Source organism: Falco biarmicus, chromosome 5 (genome assembly GCF_023638135.1).
Source record: "Falco biarmicus isolate bFalBia1 chromosome 5, bFalBia1.pri, whole genome shotgun sequence".
Taxonomy (NCBI): Eukaryota; Metazoa; Chordata; class Aves; order Falconiformes; family Falconidae; genus Falco; species Falco biarmicus.
This window is the reverse complement of record NC_079292.1, coordinates 19,656,790-19,671,363: the sequence shown is the minus strand read 5'-3', so window position 1 is coordinate 19,671,363 and position 14,574 is coordinate 19,656,790. Positions and strand designations below refer to the sequence as shown.

The window sequence follows — 14,574 nt, the reverse complement described above, 5'->3', positions numbered from 1 at the left end:
ATGAGTGTGTTAATACACAAATGCAAAACAGTTACAGAAGAAAGGCTATGAGTCTTTTATGTAAATAGAGGCAAATGCTAGCATACTTTGTAATATTTTGCCCTTTACATGTCTTTCTTTTGAAAAGCCTGAAAAGAATGACACTGAATCTGGCAGCCAGAGAATCAGACCAGTATTTGAAGAAGATCCTGTTTTCCGACGGCAAACATCTTACCAGCATGCAGCTGTCCACATACCAACAGATATTTATGAAGGCTGTAAGTAGCATTTGAACAAAGTTATTTTATTTTAATGCTAAGCTTATTATTTATGCCCCATTCTTAAAAACAAGCGACCTCTAAAAGTATTTTCTTCTCCATTTTCAGTACCGATTTGCTGTTATTGTCTTTTTTCTTCTATCAATAGTACTTTGGAGATGTGTTGTTAGGCATATGATTAATCTTATGAATTAGTAGGAGCCATAGTTAAAAGAGATCCATTAGGATTGGATCTGAGTTTCAGAAACGGAACTGGAGGTGAAACAAAACTCTTTAACATATCCTAATTTTCTTATCCATTCTTTCTTTATGGTGTGTTCTCATTTAGTACAAACAATTCTATATTCTGTACTCTTCTTTACATGGTTTTGTCCTCAGGCAGAGATAAGTAATGAAAACATTTCTGAGTATCCCAAAAGCATATACAGTTCAGGCAAATCACATGCTGTGTGAGATGGTAGTACTTATATTGCATGCAGTGTGTTTCTAGAATTGCAGTAACAGACTACCTGAGAATTTCAATAAATTCTTTCAAAACTGTAAAAAATTACATATATATATGCATATACAGTTGAGGATTCTTTGTTTGTATTTCAAAATTAAGTATTTAAATTATCTTTCAAGATCAAAATAATTTCCCTTTTCTGTGCTTGTCATCAAGAAGAAATCATTATCCAATAAAAAGACATTTCAGCATTTAAAATGGCTGCACATTTTATTAAAAAGGGGAAGAAAATTAAATAAGATCCATATTGGTTTTATGTTTTATTTAGGGTCCTAATTTCAAGTCTTTCCCGTCTTTCAAAATCTCATCAAGAAGAGAGAGACCCTAATGTGACCTAAGGTCTTTAAAATTCATGGCCACAGTTGTGTGCAGCTTATATAAATGACAGAGGGATGAAAATGGAAATGTCAGTATGATGAGGGAAAGAATCATAGTAGCTCGTAATCTTATATGGTGTGCTTGACTGACAGACCTAGAGGATTATTCTGTGATTCTTGCTTAATAAGTGGTAAAGAGCACCTTAATTGCAGGATTACAGGGAAAAGACAGGCCATTTCCTTTGGTTTTGTTTTAAGAGGATTGATACTTCGCTGTTAAAATGTTATAATAACCTACCTCCAATTATTAGGATATTTGTAAACACCATGTGAACTTTGCTATAACATTGTCATCATAACAGTATGTAAAATGTTGTGTTGAATTGAATGTTTTAGATGGTATCTCTAAGGATACTTACTTCCCTTAAAAATGCATGCTAGGTAATGTTACTGTATGGTCCAGTAACCTAAAAATGAAAACAGGCTGTAACTTCCATAGGAAAGGTACAGCTTTAGTTTCTAATGAAATGACAATAACAGGCAGAAATGTACTTTTTTTGATAGGGGTAACTGCATGTGCAAGATATGTGGTTTGTGAGAAATTAATGATTCCTTGGGTCTGGCTATCATGTCAGTTACCAGAGATGTGGAAACCTAAAAAATGACCGGGAAGACTAATTCTGTGTTAGCAAAATCACCTTGTTGAGTAGCTGGGTAACTTGGTTACAGATGAAGTTTTCAGAGTTAACAGCCTGAGAATACCTAAATCCCACATATTTCATATCAATAAACACAAAACTGTCACTGGGGTTTATTTACGGTAACAAAGTTCACGTGTCATCTGAGACAAGGTGATCAACTGGCGTGTAGTCATTCACCACCAGATTTCCAAAACTAGAGTTTAATTTTCTTTTCACAAGCAATATTATTCTCAGGCAATTTTTATAACCCTAGAAAGACTGATAAAGTATCTTGAACACTGTTGTCATTTTTCTTCTTGTTCGCATGAGCTAACCTGCCATTTCTTGATAGAGGTTTCTGTGCCCACTATAGCAGGGAACAGCTGTACACTTGGAAAATAGTTTGTAATAAATCTGCAATTCCCTGTCTACATCACAGTCCGATAGTGAACATTTACAAAACAGATATTACAACAAATCCTTCTGAGAAACAGTGGATGAGACACAGTTTACAACTTTTATTGCTTGGAAGCCAATTTTTGGGGGGCTGAATAACACCTTGGAAAGCAGATTTCATTTTTTCCTCCCTTATTGTATATGTCTTGTAGGATGCCAAGAGAAACAAAGAATTGCTCTTTGGATCTCACAGAACAGGTTTTCAATGACTTGCCTACGCTTCCTTGTGATAGGTTTTCTGTTCAATTGCCTCTTACAGTAGCAGGTTGCTGTCTTTAGGGGAGAGGGACAATTACAGGTAAAGCCACGTGCATTCCTAAATCTGGATTTTCACTTGGATCTGTTGATCACACTTCGTCATGTTAATGATTTTTTTTTTTTTTTCTGTATGGAGCTGGGAATTTGAGAATCACTGATTCTTAAGCAATATGTTATGTGTTAAAATCTTTCTTCCCTATTCGGGTTTAATTTTTATTGCAGTTATTATTTGTGATTTTAAAAATATGATTCAAATATTGAATTTGTCATAAGAAATTCTGAATGTGTGGATACATTCCCTATTTAGCCCTTTGAAACTTGTTTAGCCAGTAATTCTCCAGTGGTGCACCACCTATTTAAACCTGAGAAACTAGTATGTGCTATAAAATAATATTATTTGGCTTCCTATATATAGTAGTGATTTGCTTATTTAGAAATATAGTGATGAGCTTCTTGGGAAGTAGTCCCCTTTATTTCAGTATAGAAATGCATGGTACATCATTACAAAATATCCATGCACTATATCCAGGTTATTACTTTGTGGCTTATTTAACTGCAGAAAGAAATATTAGAAAAATTATGCTTGCTTTTCCCTCTATCTGGTGCCAAAACCTAAGGGGAAAGTCTAGGGAATTAATTTATTTACCTGTTTGAGGATTACAGTCCCACCACAGGAGAGGCAATCCCAATAAAATAGACTCGAATCATGGTTTCAATTCAGTATTTTTCAAGAGTTTCATTTAGGTTTTGAAATAAAATCAGCCTGCTGGGGAAAACAGAAAAGACCCTCAGGCTGTCTTTCTGCCACATGCACTGGGAATTTGTCATTCATCTCCTGTTAGTAATAACGGAAATCTTATTTCTAAATCCCTGTTAAAACTGTAACCTGCTTATCCCTAAGCAGAATATGGGAACTGTGGGCTACAAGTAAGAGGAAAACCTCAGCACAAGGCAAGTGAGGTTAATTTGTCTAGTGGATACCATCACACATTGCCCTTGCTTTTGAGATGCATAATGTACCATCTGCTGCAATGGTTGCTCTAGGTTTCAGTCTGTATTGGTGTTACAGCTTTATGAAAGGTGTTAAGCAAAGCACACAAACAAGGATTGCTTTTTTGTGTGTGTAGTTACACCTGCTTTACTTCCTCTAAATCAGAAATTGAAATGCTGCTTCCACATGTCACTACTTGATTAGGATTGAAGAGTTAATTAAAGTGTCAAGTTCACAGTAATGCATCTTGAACATGATGACATCACTTTAAATATGTTTGGACAACTACTAGCAAGAAAAAAGGCTTCCCCTGCTCAGAACCCATTAAAACAGTCATAACTAGAGTTACAATTAATTGATGGTTCTTTTAGCTTAATAATCATTAAATATGCATACTCTTTGTTCATACCCTCCTTTTATTGGGATGGCAGTCAAAATTTTGCTGCTCTTTAAAATCTTCAAAGATGTATATTATTTTTTTGATAGCAAGTTTGTTAGTGGACATCAATTTTACCTGCAGTAATACATCATATATGGAAATATTCAGTTATTGATATTTTGACATAATCGTGCTTAGTACTAGGGGGCAGTCAAAACATTTATGAATAACTTGAAAAATTCTGTTTTCATACTATAGTGATCTTTATCTTCATTGGAATATTATCAGTTTAACTAGAATTTTTGTACTATTGAACAATATCTGCATATCTTTGGTATCTCAAAGGTATACAGGCTTGAAAAGAAAAAATATTCTTTGGGAAGAAACTAGAAATGCTGGGAAATTAAACTATGGCAGCAAGAATATTCCCTCTCAAAAAAACCCATAAAACCCAAACAACTCCAAACAAAAATGTGAAAAAGTGCATTGTCATTTATTCTTGGAAGTTCTTACATGTAGATAATAAATGAGATTTATTCAGGAATCAAGGTATAAGTAAAGTGTTGTGTAAATATTTTGGCATGCTACATCAGCATTCCTTAAATGACTAAAGGAACAATAAATTTTTTGTGGTTTTTTTAATGTTTGGGTTTTTTATATTTTTAGTTTAAACTGCAAAAACAGACAGGCAAGACAGTTTTATTAATTAAATTGCTTTGTTTGAAATATGTTAAAATTAATGTTATTGATATATTTTGGTTACAGCTGAGAAACAAGGTATTCAGAACTGCTTTTCTCATGGTTTCTTCTAAGGGATAAACTAATTGTGCAGGTTTACTACAGCTGGGATTGAAAAATGATTGCTTCAAGTCTGATTTTGTGTGTGTGTTCATACCTTCTAAATCTGGAAATAGAAATTGGATTATATTGCTCTGTATGTCTCATGCAGATGGTATATGAGATGACTGCTTCTTCTAATTTTTTTAAATAATATTTTCCATTATTTTAATTGGTGAGTTATTTGTGAAAACAATGTAATGAGTGAAGTGGACCTTTAAATGAATTTTCAGTGTCATCCTGTTGTAAATACCAAACACTATGGCTTGGGGTAAGTATAAAGCAAATGTTAGTTGCTGTTAAGTCCCTAAGTACTGCCTGGTTAGTTCAATATTAAATCTGGAAGGAAAACACTGATGCAGAAGCTTAAGCAAAGAACTCTAGGGTTAGTATTGCTTTTTATATTCTGACAGTTATGATTTTCTTTTCCCCCAAGTGGCTTACTGAAGCTCACTGAATTAAGATCTTTTTAAAGAAGCAGCAAAAATAAATGGCTTTTCTAACATGATGAAAAAGTTTGTTTCTGTCAGAATTCAGGAGGCCAAACAACTTGAACGGTATCTTGCATCATGAGGAGGTACTTGTATTTTGGTGCTGTGATTACGTTAGTTTTATTGGATGGGTGTTCTAGTGTATTTGCCTGCCACCTAGTTTAGCATGACTTTTGTCTTAAATTATCAAAATTTAAGATCGTAAGGTAGGATAAGGAAAGGCTGGCTGTCCTGAAAGACAAGGAGAATTGTCAAGAAATTGGTTAGGTACTTGCTATTTTGAAGGTACCAGTTGTAGTAGGATTTATCAATGTAGATTTAAAGCAATCTGCCTGATAATGATGCATCACCAAAATATTACAATACCATATTCTCAATCTGAATATTTGCAAATATATTTAGGCCTGGAAAGTTTATACAAGACTAACAGATCATTAAATGTAACATAATGTTCTTAATATGAAAAGAAGTAGCGGCACATCTGAAATAAAATGTATTTATGTTGTAATTCTAGGTACTCTTCCAGACTTTGTCTTACCTTAATAATTTTGAGTTCAATTTTCAAATGTTTCTGTAAAAATAAAATAGCAGAATTCCCATTTTCAGAAGTAAATTTGGAACTTAAATGCCATAGAATTTCATAGAGATGAAGTTTTCTAAACATTAATTTCTACTGAAAGTGTGTCTTTTGTAATATTATAACCCTAAACTTAGAGAAGTTTATTTGAAATTAATCAAGGGTTTGCCATTTAAAAGCAATATGAGGGATTTTATTTCTTATTTGGTATCTATTAGCTGGGTTAAAAGCTGGCTGAACAGCAGAGCCCAAAGAGTGGTGGGGAATGGAGTTACATCCTGCTGGCGGCCAGTCACAAGTGGTGTTCCCCAGGGCTCTGTGCTGGGGCCAGCCCTGTCTGGTGTCTTTATTGATGATCTGGGCAAGGGGACTGAGTGCACCCTCAGTCAGTTTGCAGGTGACACAGAGCTGGGGAAAGTGTTGACCTGCTGGAGGGCAGGAGGCTCTGCAGAGGGGGCTGGACAGGCTGGAGCAATGGGCTGAGGCCAGTTGTAGGAGGTTCAACAAGGCTGATTATCATTATCATGCAGCATAGTTGCCTTTCACTACAGATTTCTTGAACATCAAATGTGTTGTGTATCCAGTGTTATTTTGGACATCATAGCAGGTCCTGAGATTCCAGCATCTGTTAGGCGGCTTGACTGAATAAGTGTTTCAGTTGTGCAAACTGCCAAAATATGTTCTGGAGGCCAGATGATTACTGCTGCTCTCAGATTCCTTTCCATTCCTTCTGCAATATTTTCTCTCTAATGCACAGCTTGGAATAACAATTAGTGTTGAATCCTCTTGTACCAAGAGGGGAAAGTTGGCTGTACAGTAATATTGGCGATCTGGTAAAAATAGCTAATGGTGGCATTTGCATTTTGCAATGCAAACTGCAAAGCAGAACACTGAATATTGGTAGATCTTTATTAGTGGACATGTTAAAGAAGAAGATGACAATGTTAACAAAGATCTTGAAATACTGATTGATGCTGGGGGGTGGAATTCTCCCTATAAGGAAGCCAATGCAAGGATTCTTTATGTTACAGACTTGGCTTAGCTCTGCAAAATAGGTTGATACGGGGTGTATGCATTGTCCGAGCCTTAAATTAGTCCTCATGGAAGGGAAAAAGCCACTTCAATCCTTTGTTCAGCTACATCACCTAAAAGCCTCTGTCAATGCCAGGGATGGTGATTGTGTTCTCAAACCTGCTCTGCAGTAAGGGAAGAGCATCAGAAAGTTACTCAAGTTTTCTATCAGTGTAAATTCACAGCACATATAAGTCTTTTAGGATTTATAGGAATTTCTGTATAATCACTTTTTCAAAAATGTTTCCAGACAACTCTGAGGGAGTGTGAGAAGAAATATTTGTTACATTTGCAAACTCAAAATGAAAATAAAGGTTTAAATGTTTTTCGGTATGCCAAGTAGATATGATGAGTTGACTACTAGCAAAAATGTGCTAAATTGCTTGAAGTAATTAACGTCGTACAAGAAAATACCAATTTGTGTGAAGCATTTCATGGGAAAACAATAAAAAGATTTCTGTATAAAGGAGCTTAAAACCTGCTTCAAATGGAAGTGTGAGGGTTTTGGGAGTGTTCCTTGGTTACTCTGAGTGCCTGTCAATTCTTTTTTCCTCTCTTCTCAAACAAGTTTCCCTTCCTTTTTTACACTCAGTTATTTTCAGTATTCTGAGATGTGAGGTAAGGAAAGAGGAAGGAGAGGAGAAGGGAAGAACTCTGGCCTACCACCTTTTTTTGTTCTTTCTCTGTTCTCACACAAGCTGCCAACTACGCTCTGAGCTGTGGTCACCCTCTGTGACCCTGTGCAGAGCTGTAGAAGAGCTAAAGTGACTGTGCAGGCAATGTCTGCCTCTACCCCAGTGTCCCTGCAGTATCCACTGGTGCTGTCTGGGCTGAACGTGCACATGCATAGCGCAAACTTGTACATATCCTTAAGGATGAGGACAAGATGTTTTAAACTCAGTAATATATTGTAAGATGCATAAAATAACAAAAATACATTACTAAGTGCCTTGATGCATGCATAGATAAAACTTCTATACATACAGAAATAATATATTAGAATAAGAAGAGTTTATATCTATGAGGAAGAAAACTAAAAATAGTATCTTTGTACTGTGATTTTTTTTTTTGTTGTTGTTGTTCTGGAAATGTGAAATATTTCCTATAGAACCATCTCTCTGCTCATTAAGATTTTTAGAAATGTCTTGGTGGTTTGTTTTGGTCTTAATATTGAAACAGTTTAATACACTTATTATCAACATAGTGCTGATTTTCCCCTGGAAAGAAATCCAGTTTTCAGCTTTGCAGTATAAAAAATGTTTAAATTTGTAAAACTCTTTACTAGATAGTTCGTCCTCACATTTCAGAAGTCTTGTATTTCCAACCTGTGATACCATAGCTGCAAATTTTGCTCTGTTGATGGCAGCCTAGCTATGAGTTAAAAATTATATCCCTGGTTTATTGGACTTTACCAGACTTACATGATGAATCCTTATAATCCCATACTCTAAAAACATTTCATTCATTTGATTCTTTCAGAACAAAATGAAATAAAGCTGTTATAGATATGCAGGAGATAAAATTTAAGATTCACAGTATTTAGTTCTGAAAAATACTAACCATGGTGAATAATACATTAAAAAAGGAAAGTTAATAAATATGGATACTATTTGAAATATCCCTATTGATAAATTTAGCTGTGGTGTTTACTAAGACACTGCAGCAGTGGATGAATGGATGGGAATATATCTTCTCTACTATAATTTTAGCATCTGCATTACCATATTATCCAGCATTGTAGTTGTTATTACTGTTAAAGGAGCATCACCTTCCCAAATTATATGCTTAGTTTTGGTTTTGAAGTGAGGAAGACAGATAATGAAAGGAAAGACTGGGAACAATTATGTAGTCATATGTGGGTTTGGATATCCCTAGAGAATGGCTTTTTGTGGGTATATCCAAAATCACAGCCCTTAAAGGTTATGTTAAGGTAAAAGTTACATGTGGAATGTAACTTAGGGACACGGCCACTGGTTCTTTATTTATCACTACCTGACTCATTGATTTGGTTGGTCCCCTTCTTTCTGCCGTATGAGTTCATTTCCAGTCATAACTATTAGGAAGGAATAATGTGTAATTTAATAATAAGGTCTTTCTCTGGCAATACATAAATCACAGATATTTCCCCCACCCCCACCCCCATTATTCGAGGTGGGGGTAGTATTTTGTGAAGTCTGGACAGTATATTTTGAATGTAGGTATTTCTCTATGTGTGTGTTTATCTAGGTGTATATATATGTATAAAGATATTTAAATAGTACTATTGAACTACTTTCAAGTCATTACATTATCTTTTGTGCATAATTTGGATATATTACATCAGTAACTTCGGAATTCAGGTTAGATTACTATGTTCTTATGGTCTTGCATACAAATATCTTAGTTGCTTCTCTGTGTCAAAAGTTGTTTTATGCCAAATTGGATATAGTTATTTATCTGTCTGATGCTAGTTCCTTTCAGATTGCTATTTCTATCTATGATAACACATTGGTTTCATTGGTTTTCCATCTTGCCTGGCCTGTGGTCTGTCCATCTACTTTCCCTCTACTTTTGCATGAAGCTCTGCACTAGAAGTGATTTAGCTCTGTTACAATTCTACAAGTATTGATTTAAAAATGGTGTCCAACACTGAGTCAAACTCAGTTTTAACTTCTAGTGTATATTCTTCCTAAACAGAAGATTCCAAAATGCACCTCACAAATCTTATTCATAAAATAACCGTTTATCTTCATGATTTTTCACACCCTTTTTCCTTTCTTTTTTGCTGATGGGGAAGATAAAAATTAATTCTCATTTACTGCAGGTTAAGCGCATGTGGACAGCCAGTTACCACTGAGAAACTGAGCTGTAGTTGTACAATCACATGCCAGTAACTCCCTTTGAGATCTTTTTAACCCTGAAATATGGATATTTGCTAACTGGCACGTGACGCAAACTTCAGTTCTTTGGATTACTTCATATTGCATTCTACCAAGAAATCTGCACTCATATCTTTTTTTTTTTCTACTTATGATAAAAATCTAAAGTTCTTCCTGTCTTTTTCTTTCTGAAGAAAATTTTGTCCTCTCTTTTCCATTTTTTATCTGCTTAGTCTCATTTTTCATGGGTTCTGGTCTCTTTGCCACCTTTTCTTCTTTTCTGCTTGAGTTTGCATTTCCTCCATTTTTTTTCCCACTTGCATGTAGTTTATGAATATTTTTCTCAGTCCACTGTGAAGATTCTGGATTCCTTAGCTCTCTTCCTCTCCCAGGAGTCACTATGACCCTCTGCTTTTACCTCAGTCATGTTTTGTTAACTTTTAGGCATCTGTGATTCACAGCTCATTCTTCTGATCCTCTGGTTCAGCAAACATCTGTTTATCGTCAGTTGTCTGTCCTCTGTCTTGCTATATTACCTTTAGGATTTCTCTATTTTTTCTAAATGCATTTCTAGTAATTGTTTATATTCTTATTGGGTAATATTGCATAAACAAGTATCTTTTGTCATACTTTTGCTTAAGATAATGGACATCTTGCAGCCTTGTCATCTTGTCATCTTCAGTGTGTCCTTTGCCCCTTGAGCCCCCTCTCCCTTCTTGGCTTCTTTTTTGAATTTATTTAATAGTTGGTTATTTTATCTTTGAAAATAAACACGAACAATTTTAAAACAATATTCCTTTATGTCCTTTTATATATAAATATGTATCAGTTTTGTCTCCTTAGGATAATTTTCAATGAAAAAATGTACTGAGAAAAACCCCTGAACATTATCTAGTAGATTTTTTACATGGATTTACGCTGCATTCTGAGTTAGTTGAATGAAATTGAATAAGCTATGTATGTGTTAAAGTGCATTTGTGCTTGAAATATCTGTCTCTTAGCAGGACTTCTAAGCTCAGACAGGACATTTCATTGAGACCATTATCTGCTCTTTCTATTGGAGCCAGGCCTTGCCTGGCAGACCTCCTTCAATTAAATGCACAATTTTTCAACCTGTACAAAACCAATTAACCTAAGCACCTATTTTAAAATGAGACTAGGTCTTTTCCATTAATCAACATGATAATGTTAGTCACCTCTAATAAACAAGGTCATGTATCTCATTGCAAGTCATCCTTCAGCTTACAAGTTGTTTATTTAAATGATTTTTTTTTTATATATACAGTTAGACACACCACTCTTTAAAACAATTATCTGTATAACTGTTCATTCTGTAGAGTATTTCATGGTAAGTTATTTACAATTTTTAACCTTTTGGCCTGTTGCTGTGAAAGGCTGCGTGTCCTTGGTACCCATTTATTTCTAGTAGCATTTGAAAACATTCAGGCCCATTCAGGTCACCACCTTACTTTATGATGTGGAAAAAGAATAAATAGTTGCTGACCACAGGAAAAAGAATGGGAAGGCAGGGTGGGGGCAACAAATCTAGACCTTGGCCTTCTCAGTTGGCAGCTGAAAATCAAAAGTGCACTTGGGTAGCTCAGCCTGATAGGTATAGCAAGTGACAGACCGTTCAGAGATGAAGGAAAGAAGGTAATGAAATCTTAATTAGAAAATATTCCAAAACAGGCTGACAAGATGACTCAAAACAAATTAAAAAAAAAATAATCATACAGAGCTTGGCAAAAAGGAAGAAGTAATGAAGGTTGAGAATGCAGAAGGGCAAGTGCATCTTATGAGCCTTGTGATTTAAACATTGATACTTTACCTTGTGAACTTCTTTCCCGTCATGCCTGCAATTGTGCTGGTTTGCTACGTGAAGGTCCAAAGAGACTGTAGTGTCAGCTGGTATCTTCTGTTTTGCATATACCCAGAAGGATGAAAACAGATTTTTGTGGCAATGCTATACCAGTAACAGATGTTTGCAGATTATTTATATTCCTGTGTTTTTATGGAAGAACAGTATTGATAATCCTTGTTAGAAAATTACTGAATAGGATTATGTTAACCTCATTCACAGTTAAAACACTTTCTTGGGACAGTAGAAAATAAATGAAGTAAGAAGGAAGTAGCATAGGGGCTACTTAGCTGGTGGGGGGCGCAGTGCCAGAAGATGTTGCTTTGGTCTTTCCTTGTCATTTTTATTCTGGGGATGAGAGAAGCCTTGATTGGGCTGTTGTTTTATTTGAAATACAAATCTCAGGAATGAGCATTTTACTGTGCACCTAAATGAAGTTTCTGCACAGTCAACCTGGACGCAACAAATGTGCATATTTTTTTTATTTTTTTTTTACATTGCATCAGTGTCATTTTGTTGAATCTGAAGAGGAGTGCTCAGCTTGTTGGACAATGTACTGAATATCAAATATTGTCAGTTTTGTTGCTAATTTGCCAGGGGTCCAAATAAGAGTATGTCTACATTTATCTCTGAGTTTTGCTCCCTGTAGTTCAGAAGACATAGGTTTTTGCCTTCTGCTTCTCTAAATGAAGGTACTCCAAACTTATTAGGTCTCAATGGTTCATACGTAATGTAGAAATGACTTAGTGATGAATCAGACCCAGGAGACACAGCGCAGTTGTCCCTGTGACTGATATTTCTGATACTGTAACAGTGAAATACAGTCGCTAGGAGAATTGTGTCGTGTTATTTCTCAGAAAAGAGCCAGTCAGTTGTTTGGATGTAAATGGTATATCAGTCTGACATCAGCAGTCTTTGATACCAATGATGTTTGCCAGAATTTCTTTGTGGCTGTTTTTTTGCGTTTAATAATTATGCAGAGAAATACTGTCTGTGGTACTGCCTGTGACACTCTTACATCACTATGTGGTGACTGAATTACAAAGTAACAGTATCAACACATTAGAAAGTTATGTCTATCATTGTTAGTTATAAAGTAGCACTAGATTTCTACAAAAATTCTTGAAAAAATAGTTTATTATTTAATAACTACAAGTCATATTTAAACAATAACGTTAATTAAAATTTAGATGTATAGATTACCTATACATTTTAGTGTAATGCATTCACAGACGCAATGAAAATAAATTAAAAAAGTAGCATCAAATATCAGTCTTGCAGGGTCCTCATCTGCAAATCTGATGTCACTATATCACACTAAATCTCTCAGATTGTTGCATATCTTGCAAGACTTGTAGCACATCTTTACTGTTTTTTCAACTTCCTAATCAAGTGACATGCTTCCTTGCCTTCTTACACAGTATTTTTGGCTTGATCTAAATTTGGATTTTGACAGTATTTTGCTCATCGGTAACTGCAGGTAAAGTGAATAGTTTATCTTAACATGGATGTAACATTAAGTCTAATTTTGTAAAGAAACCTAAAAATGTAGATACAGTAAGATTGTCAATTAGCTCGAAGTCCCTTTATCTAGTTGGAACCCAGTGTATTGATTTCAGTTGGACTAGGATTTCAACTGAAGCATTTAAATAATAAAAAGATGCTAATATTTTCATATTAACATATTTTCTACTTTTCCAATGATTATTTGATATACTGAGAACTTTAAGATAGTCACATTTGTACTTAAAATAGAGCAGAAAAAATAAAAAATACTAAAATAGTCGTTAAAATAACATTGCAGTTATTTTGATATAATATCTGTATGCTCTTAGTCAGTTCTCTGGAGTAATAGCATTTTGGATGGTGCCTAGCTTTTTTTCTGTCTTGTAGGAAGATTACAGTGTACAGACTATACTTTCACAAAAAGAGTTTTGATTCTATATAAAATAAGTTATTGGAAATTAATATGGAATGTTTTGATGTCAAAAGTGGGCAAAGTTTAATTTCAAGCATGTATTTCTAAAAAAAGTTGTTGCTGGGGCTTGTGTGGTAAGACTAAGATTCAATAATACTGAAGAGCCAAATGTTCCAAGCAACTGTGTGGGTCACAGAATTTAAGTCTCCTTTATCCCAAACATCATCCATATCTCTTTGAGATATTAAAGAAGCATTTGTGTGAAGAGCATTACAATAGTGAATAGTTAGTGAGGTGCAAGCCCTTGTAGATCCATAGGGAAGTTCTTCATGTGTCCAAAAGTTGCAATGTACTGGATATCCCTGGATAATCAAGAAAGAGTGCCCCAGGAAAAAATCACAAGTGGGAGATGGCAGGTACTTATTACTGCATAGGGCAGAACTGAATTAGTGATGTTGCGAATGGGTTGCTCTCTCCCACAGTCAGGAATTCAATGGGAAGAGAGGCTTATACATCAGAGAGTTGTGTCACCATTCAGAGGGATCTCAACAGGCTGGAGAAATGGCCTGACAGGAACTTCCTGAAAAAAGAAAAAGGGGAAATGCAAAATTTTGCGTCTGGGTAGGAATAACCCAGACATCAGTCCATGCTGGAGGCTGACTGGTTGGTTACTCAAGCAGCTTTGCTGAGAAGAATCTGGAGGTCCTTAGCACTGGTGAGGCCACACCTTGAGTACTGTGTCCAGTTCTGGACTCCCCAGTACAAGAAAGATGTGGACATATTGGACTGAGTACAGAGCAGGGCCACGAAGATTGTTAAGGGTCTTAAGCAGATATATTTCAGATAAGGAGAGGCTGAGAGAGCTGGGGTAGTTCAGCCTGGAAATGAGAAGGCTCAAGGGGATTTTGTCCATCTGTATAATTACCAGCTGAGAAGGACTCAAGAAGATGGAGCCAGACCCTTCTCAGTAGGGCCTAGTGGCAAGACAAGAGGCAAAGGGCATAAATTAAAATACATTAAATTATATCTCAACAGACAAAAAAACTTCAGTGTGAGTGTTGTCAATCACTGCCACGGGTTGCTTTGAGAGATCTTGGACTCTCCATCCTTGGAGATATTCA

The 14,574-nt window shown here is 35.5% G+C and overlaps 1 protein-coding gene across 11 annotated transcripts in view; it reads left to right on the top strand.

Moving 5' to 3' along the window:
• The window catches only part of CACNA2D1 (calcium voltage-gated channel auxiliary subunit alpha2delta 1), a 436,670-nt gene that overhangs the window by 255,696 nt on the left and 166,400 nt on the right, over positions 1-14,574 (top strand). For all 11 annotated transcript variants that reach the window (XR_008822121.1, XR_008822120.1, XM_056340748.1 and 8 more), the window contains exon 6: positions 128-257. Coding sequence is in view for 9 of the 11 variants with exons in the window: in XM_056340748.1 (XP_056196723.1) it covers positions 128-257 (130 nt within the window). In the remaining 2 variants the exon portion in view is untranslated. The remainder of the gene's footprint in view (positions 1-127; positions 258-14,574) is intronic.